General features: G+C 43.8%; 1 protein-coding gene across 1 annotated transcript in view; it reads right to left on the bottom strand.

Moving 5' to 3' along the window:
• Positions 1 to 387: 387 nt before the first annotated feature.
• galt (galactose-1-phosphate uridylyltransferase) overlaps positions 388 to 25725 on the bottom strand; it is a 90983-nt gene continuing 65645 nt past the window's right edge. Inside the window, exons 8-11 of the mRNA XM_063042066.1 lie at positions 10794 to 10926; positions 8348 to 8431; positions 3763 to 3917; positions 388 to 563 (exon numbers count right to left, since the gene is read on the bottom strand). Of these exons, the coding sequence (XP_062898136.1) occupies positions 504 to 563; positions 3763 to 3917; positions 8348 to 8431; positions 10794 to 10926 (432 nt within the window). The 3' untranslated portion in view covers positions 388 to 503. The remainder of the gene's footprint in view (positions 564 to 3762; positions 3918 to 8347; positions 8432 to 10793; positions 10927 to 25725) is intronic.

Below are 25725 nucleotides of genomic sequence, written 5' to 3'. Positions count from 1 at the left end.
GCTCCCTTGCTATCCAGCAACTTGCTGATGGTATAACAATGCAGTACTTGATGTTCTTAGTATCTAGCAGTGACCTGTGATCATACAAGATGAACAAATCCAAAGCAGCACATATAAAATGCTGGAGGATCTCAGCAGGTAAGGCAGTACCTATGGAAAGGAATAAACAGTTAACGTTTCATGCTGAGCCCCTTTTCCAGGACTGGAAAGGAAGGGGGAAGACAACAGAATAAAAAGGTGGGGAGAGGAGAAGAAAAATAGCTTAAAGGATAGCTAGGAGAATAGGTAGTGTGATGGCAGGGGTCAAATGTACCTCTGTTGGACCCGGAGTGGCCACTGTGCTGCCATATTACTGTAACACATCAATCTATGCTCGAGCAATGCTGGGAAAATTGTGCTTTATTTTAAAGATTAATGATAAACATTTCCAAAAATTTTAATGCCATAATCATGAGGCGGTGTGTCTTTTGAAGTTTATTTTGTTCATTCGTGAGGTTCTTTCTTTATTCTCTCCGCATCAGCTTGTAATGAGCTTCCGGTAGGTTCCGCAGTCGTTCAGCAGCCTGGAGGTAAGAGGATAATTTAGTCACAGGAGCTAACAGAGGAATTAATGTAGCAATTTAATTACAGTACGATTTCACCTTTGACAGGACTGTAACAAGGAAGTACAATTTCTATTGCCTTCTCCAGCAGTAAACATCCAGGATAGATTTTGTTAGAATGGCTAATCAATATAATTATGTAACCTCTGCAAACCTGAGCTGATCTAATTAGGCAAGTAGATCACGCGGAAAAAACAGTCGAGGCCACATGCGGCAGTAGCTGTGGCAACACAACATGCATTTTAAAATGACCTTAAAGTTGAAAAAAGGCCAGCAATGTCACGAAGGATGCCACCTACCCTGCTTATGGACTAGTTGTCTCTCTCCCTTCAGGGAAGAGACTCAGCAGCTTCCACACCAGCACTACTAGACTCAAAAATAGTTACTTCCCCCAAGCCATCAGGCTGATCAACACCTCCAGCCACCAACCCACCCCACCCACCACTACATACATATCACCTGGCATACATAATCAAGCTATGTACATAATGTATATGACAGCTACTTGTACATTGTGTTTTATAAGGTTGCTTTTATATTTGCATTTGTGTATTTTTATTAAGTTCTTATGCTTATCATTTTTTTTGCTGCATCTGATCTATATTAACAATCATTTTTTCTCCTTTATACTTGTATATTGAAGAATGGCAATAAACTTGAATCTTGAGATGTTGAATTTTGAATCATACTGTGGCTCTCCTTCCTGCGTCCGAAACTATTTCTTATCCATGATGCAATTTAATTGAACAGACCTGAGTATTGCTAATCAGCCTTTTATATGAAAGTTTGTCAAGTGCCTTCTAAGAAACCATAGTAACAACATCAGCTGCATTCCCTTCATCAATCTTTAGTGTTACCTCATCAAATATGTTAGCCTAGCACAATTTACCTTGAACAAATCATTGCTGCTTTCCTTTATACTCAATTTGATCTAAATTTATCTCTCTCATCTTGTTCTACCCTGTGTTTAGGCAATATTTCATACTTTATAACAGCTTGTTACAAAAGAAAAATCCTCCTTTTGTTCTTCTTTACACTCGTGTACTGAAGGCTGACAATAAGCAATCTTGAATCTTGAAAATCCACCAGATTTTGGCATTGGAAATAGAGAAAAGCTCCATAAACAGCTTTGTAATTTCTAAACCGCTGCCTTTAGTTTAGCCATGCAGGCCATGCTCTCTACTTACTGTTGCTGTCAGGAAGGAGGTACAGGAGCCTCAGCACCCGCACCACCAAGTTCAGGAACAGTTATCACCCCTCAACCATCAAGTTCTTGAACCAGTGGGTATAACTTCACTCAACTTTACTCGCCCTATCACTGAACTGCTCCCACAGCCTATGGACTCACTTTCAAGGGCTCATCATCTCATGTTCTCAATATTTATTGCTTATTTATTTTTTTTTTGCATTTCTACAGTTTGTTGTCTATTGCACACTGGTTGTCCATCCTGTTGGGTGCAGTCTTTGGTTGATTCTATTATGTTTCTTGGATTTACTGAGTACGTCTGCAAGAAAATGAGCCTCTGGGTTGTATATGGTGACATATAAGTACTTAAATAATGAATTTACTTCGAATTCTGAACTTGAAACATCTTTCCCAATGTAACATCACCTGCTAAATTTGGATCAATTTGCCTTGGGCATAAGGGTCCAGGTAGTTGATTTAGAAACTGCAGTTGCCCTTTGCAGTTTAACATCTTATTTAATTAAAAGCAGAACATGAGGGAAGAACTCAGCAAGTCAGGCAGAATCTGTGTGGCAAAAAGGTGTTAGCATTTTAGATGCTACCTGACCTGCTGAGTATTTCTGGAGAAACACAGATGCTGGAATCTGGAGTCACAAACAATCTGCTGGAGGAACTCAGCAGGTCAAGCAACATCTGTTAGTGAGAAGGAACTGTGGACAGGATAGGGTGAAATCCAAGATCAGTACTTCTAGTGCTTTTGAAAAAAATGTTTCCATTTTATTTTGGATGTTCAGCATCTACAGGTTTTTGTTTTTAGATCATTGCTTCCTCTACTTTCATTAAAATACTGATAACATTCTCCTGAAATTCCAGTTTGTAGTGTTTACAATTCCAACCAACATTATCGATTTTACCTCAGATTCACTCAAAATATCTGCAGCTTCATACTGGACAGAACTTTGCTAATGTTACTTGAAGGTATGTTACCTACTATTTGGGATGTTACCTACAAGAACATCCTTTTAGAACAGAGATGAAGAGGGATTTCTTTATCCAGGGATTGGTGAATCTGGAATTCATCGTCACAGACAGCCGAGGAGGCCAATTCATTGGGTATACAGTATTTAAAGTAGAGAGTGATAGGTTCCTGATTAGTAAGGGTGTTAGGGGGTTATGGGGAGAAGGCAGGAAAATGGGGTTGAGAGGCATAATAAATCAGCCGTAACGGACTGGCAGAGCAGCCTCAGTGGGCTGATTAGCCTAATTTTGCCCCTATGCCTTATGGTCTTATAAAAATAAAGGACTTTGGCAAGGTAGAACTCCTTCACCATATCCATGTTTCTGTTAACATAAAGAAACCCATTTACTCCTGAGAATCAATCCCATTACTTTAAACGCGACTGAAAGAAGATGCGTGGATTTACAGTTCCTATCTGTCTTTCCAATTTATCCAGTGACACCTTTAAAAACAATCAGTTCCTTTAAACTCTATTCCTCCCTTTGAGCACTGCCCTTGTTTTTGAGCCTTTATATGCTTATAAATTATTTGTTTTACTTTTAATTCTAGTTCTTAACTCAAAATAAAATCATGTGAGCTGACTGGGGAGTGGGTAGCAGTCAAGATTTTAACCCAGTGGTAATGGACAAACATTTTTTATATAAAATAGTGAGAGACATGAAGGGAACGTTGGAAGGATGTGATGTTTCCATGGGCCTGCCTCCTCTTCTCTTCTTGGTTGCAGAAGAAAGAATTTCTTAAAGGACTCTTAGCTGCTGTGGATCTTCTAAATGGCGTTCAAGGTGGTGTCAGGGGTGGTGATCTGGACCATTATTTAATTTTGCAGGGGTTCCCAACCTTATGTTCATGGACTCCTTACTTAATGATATTGGTCCATGGCATAAAAAAAGGTTTGGAACCCTTGTAAGAGTTACCGATGGTTCAGTGCATACGCTTTGATGCGATATCATCCTCACCTGTTCGGGCGTGAGATCTCTTTGGGCCTGGGCAAGCATCTCGTACCCAACCATGAATTTCTTAATTGTTGCAGAACGTAACAGTGGCGGGTAGTAGTGTGCGTGAAGCTGCCAGTGACGGTTGTCATCAAAACACAGCTGTCCTGTGGGGGCTCCTGTTAAAATACAATAATTCTGTTAGAAAGTAACAATGGCCAATCATATCCTTGCAAAATCTGATAGGTAAACCAGGGGTTCCCACCATTTTTTAAGCCACGGACCAATTCCAATAAGAAAGGGGTCCGGGGATCCCAGGTTAGAAACCCCTGAAGTAAACATTTTAGTGTCCCACCATCATCAAGATTAGCGACCTGAGGGTAAAAACTAATGTAATATTGCATTTCTTACACCTTGTTGAAATGACTGATTTCTGGTAATGCAATGAGGTTAATTTTGCAGGTTCAAGTATGCTAACAATTAGAAGATAAAATGCTTCCAATAAATCAATGACTAGCTGGAGTCATAGTTAAATTCTATCTGTACTTAACTTTTCCTCATACATTCTGCTTTTGTTTAAGTTTCAGAAGATTGGCCTATGTCATTTCAACATTCTGAACATCAACTTGTGGACAGAAAGCAATTACTAAATAACTACCACAGCAAGAACCATTTAATGGTGTACACAGGAGCACAACAACTAGCAGAGTGGGTTTTGTTTAAGTCAGTGAGTACTGAAGTTCTTAGAGGCAGACTTATTCCAACTTATGGCAATCAGTTTGTTCTTGATCTATAATCGAAGCAATTCACCTCTCCTGGCCCTCAGTTACAAACTATGCCCCAATTTAAACTTGGGATGGATAGAGAGACAAATCTAAAAGTGACTACCAGGGTGACATCCACACTATCCTCATCGAGTACTACAGTGCAGAAACAGGCCCTTCAGCTTATCAAGTTTATGCCGAAACATTATTCTGCCTAGTCCCATCGACCTGCACCTGGACGATAGCCTTCAAACCTCTCAATATCCATGGACTTAAATCCAACCAGCATCCACCAATTCCACTGGCAGCTCATTTCACTTGCACACTGCTCTCTGAGTAAAGAAGTTTCCCCTTAGGTTCCCCTTAAACACTTCATCTTACACCCCTAACCCATGACCTCTAGTTCTAGTTTCACACAACCTCAGTGCGAAAAGCCTGCTTGCATTTACCCTCTCATAATTTTGCCCATCACTATTAAGTTTCCCTTCATTCTTCTACAGTCCATGGAATAAAGTCCTAAGCTGTTCAAACTTTCCCTTTAACTCAGGTCCTCAAGTCCGGGCAACATCCTTGTAAAATTTCTCTGCACTCTTTCAATCTTATTGTTATCTTCCCTGTACGTAGGTGACCATCTTAGCTTTCAAGCATCATTGCACCTCTGCTAAAAGATCTTCATCTGCATATGGCAGGAATAACGAGGAGGGACAAGTGGCTGTCAATCGTTCTGAAGCTATTAATGGACAGAATGAAGCATTTCTTTTTGATATAAATACACAAAGGTTGAGGTCAAAGCAGTCCACTTCATCAACACCAACTATTCCATCCACTCCCAAATAAAGGTAGGGCAAGAAATTCCAGGATTCATACCAAGCAATAATGAGGGATTGGCTTTTGAATGAGGATGGCACGACTTGTTGAGTATTCCAGTGCTCCGATTGCCTCTGCCATTCCTGGTGGTAGAGATCAAAGGCTTTAGAGGTGCTGTCTGAAAAGGCCGAGTTTTGGGGGATGGTGCACACTGCAGTCGCCATGCAGTGGTGGGACAGGGAATGAATATGAATTTTTTTCTGACAGGAGATGGGTGTTGATGAAGTAGACTACTTATGTACTTACGGTGTGTCAATCCATGGCATCTTTTTGTGCCAGAATAGGCAACGTTCAGGTAGGAGGAGCAACATCTTATATTCCATCTGGGTAGCCTCCAATCTGATGGCATGAATATTGATTTCTCCTTCTGGTGAATAATCTCCACTCCCCACTTCCTCTATTCCCCTTTCTGACCTTTCACTTCTCCTCACCTGCCTACTTCTTCCCCAGCGTCCCTTTCTCCTATTATCCACTTTCTTCTTCTATGAGATTCTTTCTTCTCCAGCCCTTGACCTTTCCCACCCACCAAGCTTCACCTACCACCTTCTAGCTAGCCTGCCCCCATCTTTTAATCCTGGCAGCTTCCCCCTTTCTTCCTAGTCCTGAAGATGGATCTCAGCCCGAAATATAGACTGCTTACTCTTTTCCATGGATGCTGCCTGACTTGATGAGTTCCTCCAGCTTTATGTGTGTGTTGCTTATGGTCTCCAGTTTCACTCCTCTAGTTAAGTGCAGGGTATTCTATAACCTACTGATTCTTGCCTCATAAATGATGGAAAGGTTTTGGGTGTCAGGAAGCAGTTACTTGCTCAGGATATCAGGCCTATAAGCTGCCCTCGTAGCCACTGTGTTTTTGGTTGAGATTTTTTTTATAGTTATAGAGTGGTACAGTCCTGTGTCCTTCCACATCTATGTTAATCCCATTTACCTCCATAGGGGCCACCTCAATACCCCCAGGATGTTGTTGACAGAAGACGCAGCAATAGGAATGCCATTGAATATCAAGGATAGACAGTTAGATTATCTCTTGTTGGAGATGCTGTAATCTATTACATACATTGAATGCTACTCGCCATTTCTCGGCCTATGCCTGGATATGGCCCAGATCTTGCTGCAATTGAACAATGTACAACCACTTCCCACCTCCTGATGGAGTGAAGCCCACTGATGAAGCAGCTTGGAGCAGGTTGGGCCTTGGGCTCTGCCCTGAGGAACTCTGCAGAGAAGTCCCACAACTGGGGTGATTGACTGTCATCAACCATTGCCAGTTGCAAAGCAGTCACTCTCCTCTCACTCCTGGAATTTGGCAGAAGACGTCACCAGGATTATCTCACTCACAGAATCAGTGCGACAGGTAGGTCTGTCAGCATTCAGCCAGCTTGGTCTTTAGTGATGTAAATTCATTGCACAAGTCAGACCATGTTTGGAGTGGTGTGAGCAGTTTTGAGCTCCTTATCCAGGAAATGATGTGCTGCAATGGAGGGGGTCCAGAGAAGGTTCACAAGAATGATCCTGGAATGAAAGGGTTATCATATGAGGTGTGATTACTGCCTCTGGGCTTGTACTTGCTGGAGTTTAGAAGAATAAGGGAGGATCTCATTGAAACCTACTGAATAATGTGAAAAGCCTATGTACGTATATAGAATGGATGTGGAGAGGATGTTTCCTATAGTAGGAGAGTCTAGGGCCAGAAAGTACAGCCTCAGAATAGAAGGATGTCCCTTTAGAAAATAAATGAGGAGGAATTTCATCAGCCAGTGGGTGGTGAATCTATGGAATTCATTGCCAGAGGGACATCTGTAGAGGCCAAGTCTTCGGATATTCTAGAGCAGAGGTTGATAGGTTCATGATTTGAAATGGTGTCAACAGTTATCGGAGAAGGCAGTAGAATGGAGTTAAAAGGGAAAATCCATCTGCCACGTTCAAATACCGGAGGAGGCTCGAGGGGTTGAATGGCCTAATCATGTTGCTATGTCTTATGGTCTAGTGGTCATATGGTTATAGCACATGGAAGCAAATGGGGCTCTGCTATCTTTGGACACAGTCAGAGATGGTTTCCCTGATGTATAATGACACAACGCAATTTATGTAACCCATCTAGATATGTGCCAGGATTACCACAGAGTTAACAAACCCCATCCTGCTTGATATAAGCATTTCATCATTTTGCCAAAACCCAGATTTATAAACAGATGGTGGGCAACTGTACAGTGCAACAAGGACTGAAGTAATCTATTCCTGTTTAACCCTTTGTATGCTCCCATTTTGTTAGGGGCAGGGTGATAAGACTGAGTATTCACTGGAAAATTGCATTCATGAAAAGAATATTAATCTTTCAGATTAAACCATAATAGTTATAGTGTAAATTAGTAGCTATTGGTCAAAACAACTGATGAATCTTGTAGTAAATTATAAAGAGAAATACTTATTTAAACAGTCTCAGATCGACCGTACTAATTGAAGAGTAAATTATGTTATTGGAATGAAAATCACCTTATCCACTTTCAATTCCAAATTGAAGCACTTTACCAAAATTAACTATCAGACATTGAATGGTCTTCATGTTTCACTAGCCAACAATGGAGAAAAAATAATTCAGGCCCAGAACTAACATCTGCGATGCATCTAAATGTATTAAATCTAAAATAATGACTGAAAACCAACTCCAAATTGAGAATACCAGTTAAAGCTTACTCCATTAAAATCATTTTCCCAATTCTCTCCTCAATAGTTGTGTAACCTTAGATCAATACATTAAGATTCTCTTCTTATCTAATGAAAATCAGACCTATCAATTTACTTGTGAGATATACCAGAAGATGGTCTGGCTTAGATTAGAAAACGGACATCTTTATACGTATTTGGATCACAAATTTCATTAGGTAATGTAGTACTTGAGCACCTAGCTCAGCGTAAACAGTAACATGATAGTAGTCTGCTTTCACACATTGTTCGCTGCAAAATTTAGTTGACCTTACCATGCCATCCCATAGAGTAAGGAAAAGAGACCTCAAAGAGATTGTCATACTTAGTCAGGAGTCTTTTCATAATAGAAGCAAGACCTAAAATGTAGAACCAAACGAAATAAATTAGTTCCAGTAATACTCGTCTTTTAGAATCCTCTGAACATATACCACACCAGCATCGAATCCAGCAACACATTGCACATTGGGTGTTTGTCAGTCTTTTTTATGTCTAGGTTTTCACTGATTCTACTGTATCTCTTTGTTCTACTGTGAATGCCCACAAGAAAATGAATTTCAAGGTTGTATATGTTTAGGTATACATACGTTGATGATAAATTTTAACTTTGAACATATGAATTTTAAAATGTTGCTCATTTTAAAAAATACCTCATTCCCTCACTTTCTCTTCTACTTGAAACTTCTTCTAACACTTTAAAATCACTACATATCTCTGAATTTAGTCACATCATTAATGAGTCCCATGACTTCACTGCCTAAGTCCCCTCTGTCATCCGATTCCTAAATGGACATTGAACCCATGAACACTACCTCACTTCTTAAATATATATTATTTCTGTTTTTGCACGATTTTTAATCTATTCAATAACATATACTGTAATTGATTTACTAATTCATTTATTTTTGTTCCTTCTATATTATGTATTGCAATGAACAGCTGCTGCTAAGCTAACAAATTTCACGACACATGCCAGTGACAATAAACCTGATTCTGAAGACCTGCACTCTGGCAATTCTGGTCAAAATCGCTTCACCTCTCTGTCATCTTCCAAACATACATCAACACCATTCTCCCTGACTTCATAATAAATCATTTGTGGGATGTTGTTAGATTTTATTTGATAATGTTCCAGTGTGCAAGTTGACACCACTTTGGTTGGCTGGATCTCAAACAGCAAGATGGAGTACAGGAAGGAGATAAAGAGCCTACTGGCATGGTGTCAAGACCACAACCTTTCCATCAATGTCAGCAAAACCTGATTTCAGAAGGCAACAAAGAGTACGCGGCCATCCATGTATCAATGGTGCTGAGTGGAGATGGTTGAGGGCTTCACGTTCCTAGATGTAATTATCACCAAAAGCTTGGCCTGGTCCAACCACATATACACAAAGACCAAGGAAGTGCCTCTTTTTCCTCGGGAGGCTAAGGAAATTTTACATGTCCCCACTATATGCACTATAGAAAGCATCCTATCTGGATGTTCGATATGGCAATACTCTTGGCAAGACCAAAAGAATTGCAGACTTGTAGACACAGCCCAGTCTATCATGAATACTTGCCTTCCCTCTACTGACCCGCCTACACCTCCTACCATCTTGGAAAAGCAGGCAATGTAATCAAAGACCGCTCCCCCCCACACTGGTCATTCTCTCTTTCCCCTCCCTTCCATCATGCAGATAATACAAAAGGTTGAAAAGCACGCAACAAACACAAAATGCTGGAGGAACTCAGCAGGTCAGGCAGCAGCAAGGAAAAAGAATAAACGGTCTTAAAAACACCAACCATCAGGCTCAAGGACAGCTTCAATCCCGCTATTCTAATAGTCTTGAACAGACCAAACCTCTTGTACAATAAAGATGAGTGCAGCCCTGGCAGCTTATTTGTCTATTGGCACTGCACTTCCTCTGTAATACTATATTGTGCATTCTGTTATTGCTTTTCCCTTTGTTCTACCTCAATATACTAATGTTTGGAATGATCAATCACTGCATCACAGTAAATGCGACAACAATGAAGCATTTACCCATTGCCAATGTTCTGTGTTCAAAGCGTTGTTTAAATGCAAAATTTCCAGCATCTGCAGAGTCTCTTGTGCTTAGATGCAAGTTTTTGTTTGCCAAAGCAGAAAATGAACTGTTTATAATAATCTGTGATGATACTGCAACATTTTAAATTAAGGTATTCACTTTCTTCTTGATAAATATGATATGCAGAATCAGGATCAGGTTTAATATCACTGACATGCATGGAGAAATTTATTGGTTTACGACAGCAGTAGACTGCAATACATAATAACAAACTATAAATTACAATAAGAAATACATATTAAAAATCATATTAAATAAATTGTGCAAATTGAGGGCAAGGGATTCAGGATAGTATTTCATAAACTGATTTTGCTTGCTCCCCATTTTACAGGGAAGTAATGAATTGTTTGTGCTTCAATTTTCTTTACTTCTAACATCTAGTTCAAGAAAGAAATTTTGGTAGACAGGAAGTACACTACATGGATGATAGCCTGCTTTAAATTCTTTAGTCCTGACGAAGGGTCTCGGCCTGAAACGTCGACTGCACCTCTTCCTATAGATGCTGCTTGGCCTGCTGCGTTCACCAGCAACTTTGATGTATGTTGCTTAAATTCTTTATACTCACTTTTAAGCAAAGTTAAAAGTCGTAGCATTTTATATGTATCACATACAATAAAAGAAGTTTTCTTACTTTCCCTTTCTTTACCAGACAAGTCCTGTAAACGAAGTATATGTCTTTTTGGAAGAAGTAATGTCTGAAAAGGCCATGTTGCCCAATATGGCACGATGGCCAACCACTCTTCATTTTCAACCACAATTCGTTCCTTCAAAAACAAATAAAAAAACATTTTACTGCACTCAAATGTTTAAGCCTTTAGTAGCTCTTCATAGCTGAACAACGTTCATTAGGAATACAAAAATGGTAGAATTACTCTATTAGCTGTGGAAAGACAACTAGGATATTTTTATGCAGCTGGAGATGGAAAGCACCTGCAAAAGACCCAAGTAGGAGATTTTAAGTAGATTCTCAACTTAAGACGTTTACCATGGCTTATCTTTCCTGTAGCAGGTGAGCCCAGGACCATGCGGCACAGCGTCAGACTACAAGGATGTCCCTTTAGAACAAAGATGAGAAGAAATTTCTTTAGCTACAGGGTGAATCTGTGGAATGTGTTGCCACTGATGGCTGTGAAGGCCAAATCATATTTAAAGCAAAGGTTAATAGGTTCTTGATTAGTCAGGGTGTCAAAGGTTATGGAGAGAAAGCAGGAGAATAGGGTTGAGAGGGATAATAAATCAGCCATGATAGAATGGTGGAGCAGACTCGATGAGTTGAATACCCTAATTCTGCTCCTATATCTTATGGTCTTTTGGTAATTACATCCATGTGAGTTTTCTAAGGTTCACTTTTCATTCCATTGACCCTTCTATAAGCCACTTAATGGCCCAGATTTTACAGTAGTACTGATGGTAACACTAACCAGGTGTTCACCATCCTTAATCTGTCAAGCTGATGGCAACATTGGAACTTCTGTGTTCAAGTACAGAAATGCTGAAGCTGCTCTAAGCAGTTTGTCTTTAAGATATATTTTGCTATTAAAACCAACATGGAATTCAATGAGGGACCATCAACCTGGACTAATGGCCCAGTACTCATGGATGCAACTGAACTTAGGATACTGCACTAGGTACAAGGAGACAACTAGAGTATTTTTATACAGCTGAAGATGGAAAACAATGCAAAAGATTTAAGTATGATATTTTAAATACATTTTTCATTTTAAAAAGCTTTCTATAGTTGATTAATTTATAAAGGATTCTAATTTTTTTTGTCAAACCTTACTTTTGAAATCTCACTTTAAAATATCTTAAATTAACAAGTCACTAAAACGTTTAAATGATTTTCTTGGCTGTAAAGACATTAGCATATTTTTAGGAGTTTAAAAGTTATTTAAAAGACTTATCCTGATGTTGCTGATGGGATTAGGCCTGACCACAACAAAAGTCACTTTTAAGCGTACAGAATAGACTATCATCTACAGGCTGCTGTGGGAGAATTCCCCAATGCTTTAAAACATAGAACATTATAGCACAGTACAAGTCCTTCAGCCTGTGATGTTGTGCTCACCTTTTAAACTACTCCAAGATCAATCTAATTCTTCCCTCCCACGCAGCCCTCTATTTTTTCCTTCATCATTGTGCTTAAGAGTCTCTTAAATGTCCCTAATGTATCAGCCTCTAGTAGTGCGTTTCATGCACTTATAACTCTCTGTGTAAAAAACCTACCTCACATCACAGCTATTCTTTCCTGCAATCACCTTAAAATTATGTCCCCTGGTATTGGCCATTGCCACCCTGGGAAAAAAATGCTGACGGTCCACTTGATCTATGCCTCCGATCAGCTTATACACCTCTATCAAGTCACCTCCCATCCTCTTTCGCTCCAAAGAGAAATCCCTAGCTTGCTCAACCTCTCCTGATAAGACCTGCTCTCTAATCCAGGCAGTTTACTCTGGCAGGCAAAGCAGTGGCTCAGGTAGTAGAACCACTACGTCACAGCCCAGGTTCAATCCAGTCTGCGTGAAATCCACACATTCCCCGCACCCCCCCCCCACCCTGTGACCAAATGGGTGCTCCAGTTTCCTCCCATGGTCCAAAGCTGCACTGGCCAGTAAATGAATAGACAAATGTAAACTGCCCCAGCTATGTGGTTAAATTGCAGAATCCGGGCTGAGTTGATAGAACACAAAAAGAGTAGGATTATGATAGGATTTATGTGAATGGATGGTTGATGGTCAGCATGGGCTCGAGGGGCTGAAGGGCCTGCTTCTGTGCTGTGTCTCACTATGATTGTAATTGTTACCAAGGTCGGCCCCACTGTACATTTAATGCAGCTAGCTTAAACGTAGGAAGGGAGTGTGGCATCAAATTAATAGTAAGCAGTATGAAACCAAATTCCAAAAATCTCCCTGCAGCATTGAAATTAATCAGATTCAATATTCAAGTTTATTTATCATTTCTACACTACAACATACAGTGAAATGCATTGTTTGTGTTAACAATCAGCACAACCCTGGGGTTAGCCCGCCAGTATCCCATACATTCTGGTGCCAACACAATGCTTGGCAGAGCAACACAGAACACAACAAGCGACTCCTCGTCCCTCCCCACTGATCTCCCTCCTGGCACTTATCCTTGCAAGCGGAACAGGTGCTACACCTGCGCCTACACCTCCTCCCTCACTACCATTCAGGGCCCTAAGCAGTCCTTCCAGGTGAGGCGACTCTTCACCCGTGGGTCGGTTGGGGTTATTTACTGTGTACTGTGCTCCCGGTGTGGCCTCCTGTATACCGGTGAGACCCAATGTAGATTTGGAGGCTGCTTCGCCGAGCATCTACACTCTGTCCGCCAGAACAAGCGGGATCTCCCAATGGCCAGTGGCCACCCATTTTAATTCCACTTCCCATTCCCATTCGATATGTCCATCCATGTCCTCCTTTACTGTCGTGATGAGGCCACATTCAGGTTGGAGGAACAACACCTTATATCCCGTTTGGGTAGCCTCCAACCTGAAGGCATGAACATTGAGTTCTTGAGCTTCTGGTAATGCCCTCTGCCCCTCACCCCCCTTCAACATTTCCTATCCCCTTTTCCCTCTCTCATCTTATCTCCTTGCCCACCTATCACCTCCCTCTGGCGCTCCACCCCCCTTTATCTTTCTTCCATGTGCTTCTGTTTCTTTCACCAATCAACTCCCCAGCTCCTTACTTCATTCTTCCCCTCTAGGTTTCACCTATCACCTGGTGTTTCTTCCCCCCCTCCCCCCACCTTTTTAAATCTACTCCTCAGCTTTTTTTCTCCAGTCCTGCCGAAGGTTTTTGGCCTAAAACGCCGACTGTACTTTTGACCATAGATTTTGCCTGGCCTCTGAGTTCCTCCAGCATTTTGTGTGTGTTGCAGGCAATAAAACAACAACAGCTAAAGTTCCTCTCTCCAACCCATCACGTTCACAATCATCTAACTCCAAGACAGGCCACCTTTTTTGGCCTCAAGCCTCTATCGGATGTGGGCTCTGACACGTAGTTTACACGGTGGAAACTCAACTAATTCAATGCTTCAGCCAATTCATTGCGACTTGGCGAACTTTGGTGAAGTAGACCTTGTGAGAAATTCAGAAGCATCAAATGCCTAAATGATATAAGCACAAAATCATTATTTGTCCACTTCTTATATTGTATATAATAGATTAATAGCTCAGTAATACTTGAGTAATATTATAAATATGTTGCTTGATTAAGCATTCTTTGTTGTTTAAATAATTCATTATGGCTATATGTATAAAGTACGTGGTTTCCTTAAGGGAAAATCTTGCCTGACAAAGCAGTTAGAATCCTTTGAGGAAATAACAAGCAGGATAGACAAGGGAGACTTGGTGGATGTTGTGTACTTTGACTTTCAGAAAGTCTTTGACAAGGTGCCACATATGAGGCAGATTAACAAGATAAAACCCTATGGTATAACAGGAAAGATACTAACATGTATAGAGCACTGGCTGATTGGCAGGGGGCAAAGACTAGAAATAAAGGGAGTCTTCTAGTTGGTCTAGTTGGAGTTTATGAACATTGATTTTTCAAACTTCCAGTAATGCTTCCCCCTTCACCATTTCCCATCCCCTTGTCCCTCTCTCGTGTTATCTCCTTGCCTGCCCATCGCCTCCCTCTGGTGCTCCTCTCCCCCTTTTTCTTCTTTCTTCCATGGCCTTCTGTCTCTTTCACCAATCAACTTCCTAGCTCTTTGCTTCATCCAGGTTTCACCTATCGCCTGGCATTTCTCTCTGTCCTCCCCCCATCACCTTTCAAATCTACTCCTCACCTTTTTTCACCGGTCCTGCCGAAGGGTTTCGGCCCGAAACGTCGACTGTACTTTTTTCCATAGATGCTGCCTGACCTGCTGAGTTCCTCCAGCATTTTGTGTGTGTTGCTTTGTTCCTGTCTCTTATGGTCTTATAGTATCCTTTGACAAGGAGATACAAGGGACTGAAGATGCTGGAATATGGAGCAGGCAAATGGCAGGAGGAATTCAGCAGGTCAAACAGCATCTGAGGAGGCAAGGGAACAGTTGAAGTTTCAGGTTGAGTACCTGTATCAGGGCTGAGAGTGTAAAGGGGCCTGAAATAATGACAGTTTATAACCCTGCACAGATACTGCCTAACCTGCTGAGCTCCTCCAGCATTTAGTGTGTGTTGAGTGGGGTGGGTGAGAAAGGGGATGTCAAGCACCAGGTGGATCCAGGTGAGGAGGGATTAATCTTGTGTATAAACTGCTGAATTTCATTTACTGTAACAGGATCAAAAGCATTGTGTAAACTCACAGTACGTGCATGTGAAGATTCTATTAAATTGGAAGCTTCAGAGGTATCACAACAAACCTCCACCAGATATTGGCCAGTTACAAGAAAAGAGCGTAACAAAGCGGCAGTGCCTGGGTCCAGGAGCGAGGAATGATATGCTGTTCGGCCAGTTTAAGTGACAGGCCCGATTGAAAAGGTCCGCGTGTCGGAGCTGGAGAGGAGGGACGGGCTGGTGTTCAGCTCGCTGCTCACTAGGTTTACTCGTCTCTGCGCCAAACTCAGGCTCTGGCCTGCAACTAACAGGCTCCTGGACCGACTGCAGTGATGAACTGGCTTTGTGGCTGTGGACTCACTTTCGTGAATTTCAGTTCTGAATGTTATTTACCTGCCTCTACTGTTTGCAAAATTTCTTTTTTTTTGCACGATGAATATTTGACGGTCTTTTTCAATGGGTTCTATTGGGGTTCTTTGCTTTGTGGATCCCAGTATGGAGACGAATCTCAAGGTTGTGTATGATTGTTCGTCCATTGTTGACGTCGATGAGGACCTCGACACCATTATGATGGTGTCGAGACTAGCGTGTGATTTGGATTTAAGTGAGGGCGAGTTGCGCAGCGTCAGCCTCACTCTCTCTTCCCAATTCCCATCTGGATCCAGTGGCAAGACAGAGTCTAGACGGCTGGAGATGGGACTAGGCGCAGTGGATGACCAGGACGTCTTCTGTGTCTTGTCCTGCTCTACACGCTCCACAACGCTTGCAGAGACTGCCTTCTTGACCGTTGGACCTTCCATAGGTCTCGTCCGCTCAATCCGCCGGAGTCTGTCTGCACATGCTGGGATAGACAACTCCCTATCACACCGAGGGTTTGAGACCCATCGGCTACCCTCACCTGGTTTAGCCGGCTTGTCGAAGCTGTTGCCCAGGGTGTGGCCGCTGTCGCATGCAAACAGCTACGGGGAGCCACAGGTGAGAGCTGAGTGCCAGGTGGGGACCAAAGGTGGACTAACCGCCTTGAAAAGGACACAGCATGTTCTCTCACCAGAGGTGCTACCCCTCCCTGACACCCCATACAAAGTTGTGTATAGTATACGTACTTTGACAATAAGTGTACTTTGAACTTTTGCAACTTTGGAGAGCAATGAATGCAACTTGATTTGAAAGTTCGTCAATTAAGTATGATAATAAGAAGGGAAGAAATAGCTTATCATCCTTAAAAAGACCAAGAAAGGTGCAAACAAGTCAGATTAAGTTAAAAGGTTGGCGCAACTTTGTGGGACAAAGGTCCTGTGCTGTGCTGTAGTGTTCTATGTTCTGTGTTCAAACAAGCATCTTATGCTCCTGCTGGTAAATAATCTGTCATCATATGGTTGTGGACCAGTTAGCACGAAGCTATGACAGCCTGGGTGCTCTAGTCTTTGGAGTTCAATTCCGGTGCCATCTGTAAGGAGTTTGAATGTTCTCCCCATGACCGCATGGGATTCCCTTGGGTGCTCCAGTTTCCCGAAACTCCCCTCCCTCAAAGACATACAGGTTAGTAGGTTAATTGATCATTGTAAATTGTCCCGTGATCAGGCTAGGTGGGTTGCTAGGCAGCACAGCTCGTTGGGCCAGAAGGGCCTGGTCCATACTGTATCTCTAAATAGATAGATAGATGAATGAATGAATAAATAAATACATAAGTAAATAAGAAAGAAAGAAATGGTAGATGTCGGCCATCCTCTTGCAACCAAAACTGCTTACGATGGTTTCCGCAGTCTAAAATCAAGGGACTCAGTAAGATAAAGGGATCAAAAGCAGAAACAGACTGTAAGCATTGATTGTCAAATATGTTATTTTCCAGCATCTTGGAGTCAAAAAGATCACAAGTTCCAACTTGTAATGGTTTTTATTATGCATTTCAATGTTCATCTGTCTCGTGGCTTCTGATCATTTAAAGACCACTATACACTTCATTGAAATGGAATACAATCTTTTGTGGGTTTCTGGGACGGACTTTACTCTTGTCTGTGCTCATTGAGATGAGGGGTAGCAGTGCAAGTATTCAAAGTATTCACTCACATACTTTGTGAGTGGCCAAAGTCAGAGGCAAGCAGTTTCAGAGTAGATACAACCGAACCTGAAATGTCGACAATTCCTTTCCCTCCTACAGATGCTGCTCAACCCACTAAGTTCCACCAGCAGGCTGTTTTGTCATTACCACAGACTAGGCATTTCACATCAGAATAAGGTTTATTGTCACAGACATAACGCCACAAAATATGTTGTTTTGCGGCAGTAGTGCAGTGTAAGTTGTAAAAACATTACTATGTTACAAAGGAAATAGACACAGTGGATAGTAAGATAGACAGATAGGTAGATCCACACATTAACAGAACAAAATAGGATTATCTAGATAGTGTTAATGGTTTCATGGACCGTTCAGAAATTTGCGCAGTTTGTTCTGCATTCTCACAAGGCAGGTGTGGCACTCTCTTTACATCACCTGTTCTCCACAGCACGCCACCACTCACAGGAGAAAATGACTTCACCACCCAAACATCCTTAAGCCCGCTGAGAAATATTGCCAAAAGAATCAAAATGAAAACAAAAATTGCTGGAAATGCAGGTATGGTCCATCAGCATCTATCATTACCTGCACTTAACCAATCTGATTCATGTCAACACACATTACTGTGATTTACACACTTAATTACTTACTGAAATATAATTGTCATGAAGCCAATTGAAACTTTTCATCACTGGGTCCCACCTACAGTATCTTTCCGTTGTTGAACAAACTGAACTACAGAGATTCAGTGAAACAAATAATTTTAAAGTTGCTCACAATTAGCTAACACTGAACAAAAGCTAGTTTCTCACACTGCATGGTAAAACTTAAATTAATTACGTAGAAAAATTTAGCTCACTTCTTAATTGGACAATGCTCTTCTCTACAAAGTTACTGGGATGAATATTAAGTATGCATCCCTCCCACTTTACAAGAAGAAACAGCATAGTTACAATAAAATCACACACACCAAATGCTGGAAGTATCAGCACATCAAGCAGCATCCACAGAGGGGAATAAACAATCACCATTTTGGGCAAAGACCCTTTATCAAGATTTGTCTTGAAGCTTGGACTGTTTATTCTCTGCTGTTCCTCCGGCATTTTGTGTGCGTTGCTCAAGATTTCCAGCATCTGCAAAATCTTTGTGTTTACTATAAAATGCACATCGTTCATGACTGGGGAGATTTGGCATCGTAGTAATTATCACAGGATCAGTAATCCAGAGACCCAGTTATATGCCAGGGACATGAGTTAGAATCCCACCATTGTCACAAATGCAGAGCAAGGGTGGACCCAAATGCAGGACAGAAATACGTTTCGTAGGGTTTACTAAATAGAGTTTATTAATAATTACAAGGAAAGCCATGATGCAAGGATAGAACAGACAGAAATCAAGGAGAGAGAAAAGCGGAAGCGGGAATAAGCGTAAGGACAAGGACTCAGGCCCTGGACTAGGGTCTGGGCTAGGACTGGGAACACGGACCTCGGAGACAGGACTTGATACTTAGAACATAGAACATAGAATAGTACAGCACAGTACAGGCCCTTCGGCCCACATTGTTGTGCCGACCCTCCAACCCTGCCTCCCATATAACCCCCCACCTTAGATTCCTCCATATACCTGTCTAGTAGTCTCTTAAACTTCACTAGTGTATCTGCCTCCACCACTGACTCAGGCAGTGCATTCCACGCACCAACCATTCTCTGAGTAAAAAACCTTCCTCTAATATCCTCCTTGAACTTCCTACCCCTTACCTTAAAGCCATGTCCTCTTGTATTGGGCAGTGGTGCCCTGGGGAAGAGGCGCTGGCTATCCACTCTCTATTCCTCTTATTATCTTGTACACCTCTATCATGTCTCCTCTCATCCTCCTTCTCTCCAAAGAGTAAAGCCCTTGAACCTCGGAGCCAGGACTCGGAACACGGACCCCGGAGCCGGGACTCGGAGCACGCACCCCGGAGCCGGGACTCGGAGCACGCACCCCGGAGCCGGGACTCGGAGCACGCACCCCGGAGCCGGGACTCGGAGCACGCACCCCGGAGCCGGGACTCGGAGCACGCACCCCGGAGCCGGGACTCGGAGCACGGTCCCCGGAGCCGGGACTCGGAGCACGGTCCCCGGAGCCGGGACTCGGAGCACGCACCCCGGAGCCGGGACTCGAAGCACGGACCCTGGAGCCAGGAGGAACACGGACCCCGGAGCCAGGACTCGGAACACGGACCTCGGAGCCAGAACTTAATACTTGAACCCCGGAGCCTGGACTTGATACTTGAACCTTGAACCTCAGGACCCAGACATGGACTTGGTACTTGGAACTCGGAGCATGGACTTGGAACTCAGACACAGGGCACAGAACACTGAGCCGGGACTCCTCCTTCAACACAGTATATGGAGCCGGGACTCTTCTTACTCACGGGACAGACTCAGACACAGGACATAAAACACTGAGCCGGGAATCCTCCTTAGACACAGGACTCCTCAGGACCCTTCTTGACACAGGGTCAGGACCCTTCCAGGGTACAGGGCCGGGACCCCTTTTCGACACAGGACATGGATACGGAGGCCACACAATGATAGACAGTACTATAACTGGACACAAGTATGCTCCAAGCAGCGGCGAGCTCTTGACTCACCCCGCGGGTTAACTTTGACGGACCCGCTCTGGCAAGGGAAGGCGGCTTGCTGGCACTTGCTTCGGGAGGAGACTAGGATTGCTTCGACAAGAAACTTAGTTGGCTCTGGCCAGATGACATTGGCTCGCACTAGCTTCGGTGACTTCGTTAACGCTCTTGCCCCGAATGGCTGAAAGTTGGAGACTTATAAACTGCCGGTTCAGTCGAGAGTAAATTACCTTTAATCACCAAGCCCGAGGGACAAAGGAAAACAGGGAATTAAAGGGAAACAAGGAGTCAACGGTCCAGATCGTAACACAAACAAAGTAAATTTAAAGTGAACCCGATCTGGATCATGACAACCATGGCAGAGAATGAATTTGAATTCAATAAAAATGATCATGAAACCACATCAACTGTTGTAAAAACCCATCTGGTTCACTAACGTCCTTTAGGAGAGGAACCTTGCCGTCCTTACTTGGTCAGGGCTATATGTGACTCCAGACCCACAGCAACGTGGTTGACTCTCCAATGCCCTCTGAAATGGCCTAGCAAGCCATTCAGTTGTATCCAACCGCTAAAAAGAAAATAGTAAGGAATGAACCCAGACGGACATCCTGACATCGTTCTTGGCACTGGAAACGACAATGGAAAAACCAGCCCTGTCGACCCTGCAAAGTCCTCCTTACTAACATCTGGGGACCTGTGCCAAAGTTGGGAGAGATGTCTCACAGACTGGTCAAGAAACAGCCTGACATAGTTGTACTGACAGAATCATAACTTAGTTAATATTCCAGACTCCACCATCACTGCTCCTGGGTTGGACTGTCTCAGCAGCAGGACAGGCTTAGCAGAGGTGACAGCACAGTGGCATATAATAGAGAGGGAGTTGCCCTGGAAACTCTCAACATCAACTCAATGAAGTCCCATGGCTCCAGGTTTAACATGGGCAACAGGCAAGGAAACCTCCTGCTGATTACCACGTACCATCCTCCCTCAGCTGATGAATCAGTACTTCTCCATGTTGAGCAGCGCTTGGAGGAGGCACTGAGGGTGGCAAGGGCAGAGAATGTACTCTGGGTGGGGGACTTCAATGTCCATCACCAAGAGTGGCTTGGTAGTGTTACGTACCCCGTAACTGGGTTGCCACACCAGCAGAAATGGATCACTCAGTTGGAGTCTGGAGTACTAGAACTAAGAAAGTTTTATTAAAGAAACAAGCAACACAGTAATCGAAAGGATAATAAATGCAACAGTTCAGTGATGATAAACACACATGTGCACAGAAGTAAGATAACAGCATCAATCAAGCTCTATCGTTGTCTAGGGGTAAATGACCAATTTCAAAATGACTCAAAGTTCAGTCCAGTTAGTAGTTCAGTTCGCAGTAATCGTTGCCATGGCGGTGGACAACGTGGGGGAAGAGAGAGATAGAATAGGAACAACTCATCATTCAGAACGGCTTCACTCACAGACCAGCGAGATGGCTCACAAACAGCTTTTGGGCGGGTCCTTGGTGATGTCACCTGAGGTCACCGACTGTGACCCCTCCTCCAGATGCGGTCGATCCTCTGCAGTGAACCCGGCACCCAGGCAAGGGCGGACACACACCGGGTTCCCGCTGATCGTACCTTTCCACCCTTGTCGTTGTCTGACACTTCTCACCCACTCGTGAGAGGCGCACCGCTTCCAGGGTCTTGTTACCTCGGGTGGCGTGTGTGTCTGTCTTAGCGAACCTGTCCCTTTTTATCCCCCTGCTGGGGTATCGCCTGTCCATCACTTCAAACAGTTCAGGGTTCAAAGGGGGGAGCCGCTCCAGACAGCTCTTCCTCCCACATCCCTTCATTACACATCTCCAGACGCTGCTCCATTGTTCCTTATCTCTCCTTCCCCTGAGGGCAGGTGGCAGACCAACTGCTGATGCCACTGATGCTAGCCCAGGCCAGCAAACATCTTAATTTTATGTGTATTCTCGTAACACTTCCCCCCTTTAAGGATTTTTACCGGGAGGTAAAAATTACAAACATGACTACATTATCTGATACATACACAATATACATCTTTAACAGTTATTTAGCTAATACAGAGAATTTGAAGCTGTCAACACCTTGACAGACAGTCATCACATTTTCTGTTCCTTTTACACGTGTTATTAATAACTCCTTAGACCAGGCTCCAACTCAGCAAACTTCATAGTGGCCAAAAACACTGATGAATTGCGACCAATGTAACCTCTCATTTGGTTTTGTCCCGGACCACAACAACAAGGGTCGTCCCATTCCGACTCAATTTTCTCTCGCAAGGGCTTAGTAGGAGGGGGACGGGTATTGACCGCAGAGTTATTGCAAAACTTCCTGCAGTACCCCACCATCTCCAAAAGCCTTCTGAGGGCCCTCTTGTCTGTCGGGGTTGGGAGGTCAGCGATAGCCTGCACTGTAGCTTGCATCACTGCCAGCTGCCCCTGTGTCACCACAATTCCCAGGTAAGTGACTCTCGTGTGGCCGAATTCATTTTTTTCAAGGTTCACTATCAAGCTGGCTTCAGACAGCCGTATTAAATTGCCAATACACACCTCTGTGTTCATCAGCCCTTTAGTCACTGAATTACTCAAAAAATATGGGTGTTGTTTACTTGGCTGCCCTATTGTAACCACAATCGCCCAACGTCCCAGTTCTTTGCATTTCCTCGGGACAATCAAACACATGGGTGCGAGTCGTTTAATTACTCCTTCGGGGATTAAGGGAGAGACCTTATCAGTAGACCTGGCCAAAACAATAGCCTTCTCCCATCTGACCGATCCCATCCTAATCTTTTCAAAATGGTTCTTTTCTCTTAACAGGGGGCCCCTAGCTTCATTGATTTCCACGCTAACACCGACTAGGTTTGTTAGCATATCAAAAGCCGGTGACCGTCTCAGTTCGCGTCGGTCATGGTCAATAACATTTTTCCCCCTGGGCAGCCGGTAAATCTCTTTCATGATTCCACCAACTGTTTCCTCCAGCACCGCAAAATGTCCACCGGGGGGTACCTCGTGGGCCATGTTAAAAACCTCATCCCCATAACTCTTTTGCACCACCCCCCACTCCTCATCTGCGGATGCTGTACTTGATTTCCCTTTCTTCCTTAGCACTTCCTCATCCGCACAATAGCTTGTCAAGGCTGTGTCAGAGAGAGCGGTCTCGGCAAAAACCATCAGCCCCTCGTCTCGCTCCTGCGTCTGCACAAATTCTTTCCTGGCTACTGCTACGTCCGTCCCAGCTCCCTCACTACCTCTTATCTCACTACACCCTGTCTCATACAAGGTTGGCAGAAATGTTTCAGCCAAATTCACCATCGCGGGCGGGGCCTCCATGCTGGCAGGCTGACCCGTCAATCTCACGACTGGGAACACGATTCCTCCGGCGATGTCATTACCGAGCAAGACTTCCACGTCTTTCATTGGTAATTCGGACCTCACCCCGATCGTGACTACTCCAGAGACCAGGTTGCTCTGTAAGTGTATCTGGTGCAAAGGGACTGACTCTGTCCCTTCCCCAACACCTTTGACCTCTACCTCCCCAGTCTGGGTCTCTGAGCTAAACTCTAATACACTCTTCAGTATTAGTGACTGACACGCTCCCGTGTCTCTCCAGATCCGCACTGGAACTGGTTTTAACCTCTCCTTCACTGACACCAGTCCGGCCGAGATAAACCTCTCGCGCCCTTCCTGGACTTTTTCAGACCTGTCCTTCCCTAGCGGTTCGCTTAACAGCTCGATACAGCCATTCAAAATTTCCGCTTTTCCTTTCCCCGTCTCCTTCCTTGGGGCAAAGCACCTGGACGCAAAGTGTCCGACTTTCCCACAATTATAACAGACGACCCCAGGAGACTTCCTACCAGACTGCTCCCGGTCTACCTTATCCTTTTCACTAGTCCCCGGCTTACTTTCTGACTTTTCCGGCGGACTCTCCCCGCCGTCCTGACTACCCTTCTGGTAGCCTTTACTCGGGGCAAACTTCATTTTATGCGTCAACGCATACTCATCCGCTAACTTAGCAGTTGCGGCTAACGTGGCTGCCTCTTTCTCATCGAGGTAGGGTCTCATACCCTCAGGGACACAACCTTTAAACTGCTCAATCAGAATCAGTTGTAGCAGTCTGTCATAATCCCCCTCTACCCCTTTCGAGGCGCACCAACGCTCACAATATGTTTGCATCTCGCGAGCAAACTCCAAATACGTGCGGTCCCACCGCTTCCTCGCATTCCGGAACCTCTGCCGGTATGCCTCCGGGACCAACTCATAAATCCTGAGGATGGCCTCCTTCACCACCTCATACTTCTGGGCATCTTCCGCGGATAAAGCGGAGTAAGCTTGTTGGGCCTTCCCTTTCAGTACACTCTGAAGTAAAACAACCCACTTATCCCTCGGCCATTCCTGACTTATAGCCACCTTTTCGAAGTGGAGAAAGTACCGATCCACATCGGTATCGTCAAATGGGGGAACCAGCCTAACCTCCTGGGTCGCCCGGAACCCTCCACCTTGGTTCGGCACGAGCCCCTGCTCGGCCCTTATCTTTAACTTCTCCAGCTCAAATTCCCTTTCCCTCTGTTTCTCCTCTCTCTCCAACTGTCTGTCCCTCTCTCTCTCTTCTCTCTCCAACTGTCTTTCTCTCTCTTGCCTTTCTAACTCTTTCTCTCTCTCCCGCCTTTCTAACTCTCTCTCTTTCTCCCGCCTTTCTAACTCTCTCTCCTGCCTTTCTAACTGCTTCTCTTCGTGTTCTAACTGCCGTACCCGGAACTCGTGCTCGAGTCTCAGTTTTTCAAGCTGTACCTGTACTGCGTCTCCAGCAGGTTTTTCAATAGACACCTCCCCCAGCTCACCTTGGGGAAACACACCTTTAGATACATAGTGCTCTACAATAGCTCTGTGTATCTCCTCTCTCCTCATTGTCGACTTCACCTTGGCAAGATTCACCCATTTGGCCACAGCTATCAATTCCGATTTCCTGGCATCCTCTAATGCCTCCAAGGTCGGCGCCTTTATAAATTCCTCAACCTCCATTTCTGCTGTTTGTCTTTTCTTTCTTTCGGGAATTTTAACCCAATCAATTTACTCCGTCCCAAATTTAGCGTTCAAAATCGCGGACGAGAACCCCACTTATGTTACGTACCCCGTAACTGGGTTGCCACACCAGCAGAAATGGATCACTCAGTTGGAGTCTGGAGTACTAGAACTAAGAAAGTTTTATTAAAGAAACAAGCAACACAGTAATCGAAAGGATAATAAATGCAACAGTTCAGTGATGATAAACACACATGTGCACAGAAGTAAGATAACAGCATCAATCAAGCTCTATCGTTGTCTAGGGGTAAATGACCAATTTCAAAATGACTCAAAGTTCAGTCCAGTTAGTAGTTCAGTTCGCAGTAATCGTTGCCATGGCGGTGGACAACGTGGGGGAAGAGAGAGATAGAATAGGAACAACTCATCATTCAGAACGGCTTCACTCACAGACCAGCGAGATGGCTCACAAACAGCTTTTGGGCGGGTCCTTGGTGATGTCACCTGAGGTCACCGACTGTGACCCCTCCTCCAGATGCGGTCGATCCTCTGCAGTGAACCCGGCACCCAG

This window comes from Mobula hypostoma, chromosome 3 (genome assembly GCF_963921235.1).
Source record: "Mobula hypostoma chromosome 3, sMobHyp1.1, whole genome shotgun sequence".
Lineage (NCBI taxonomy): Eukaryota > Metazoa > Chordata > Chondrichthyes > Myliobatiformes > Myliobatidae > Mobula > Mobula hypostoma.
The sequence above is the reverse complement of the archived record's forward strand: the minus strand, read 5'-3'. Positions and strand labels throughout refer to the sequence as shown.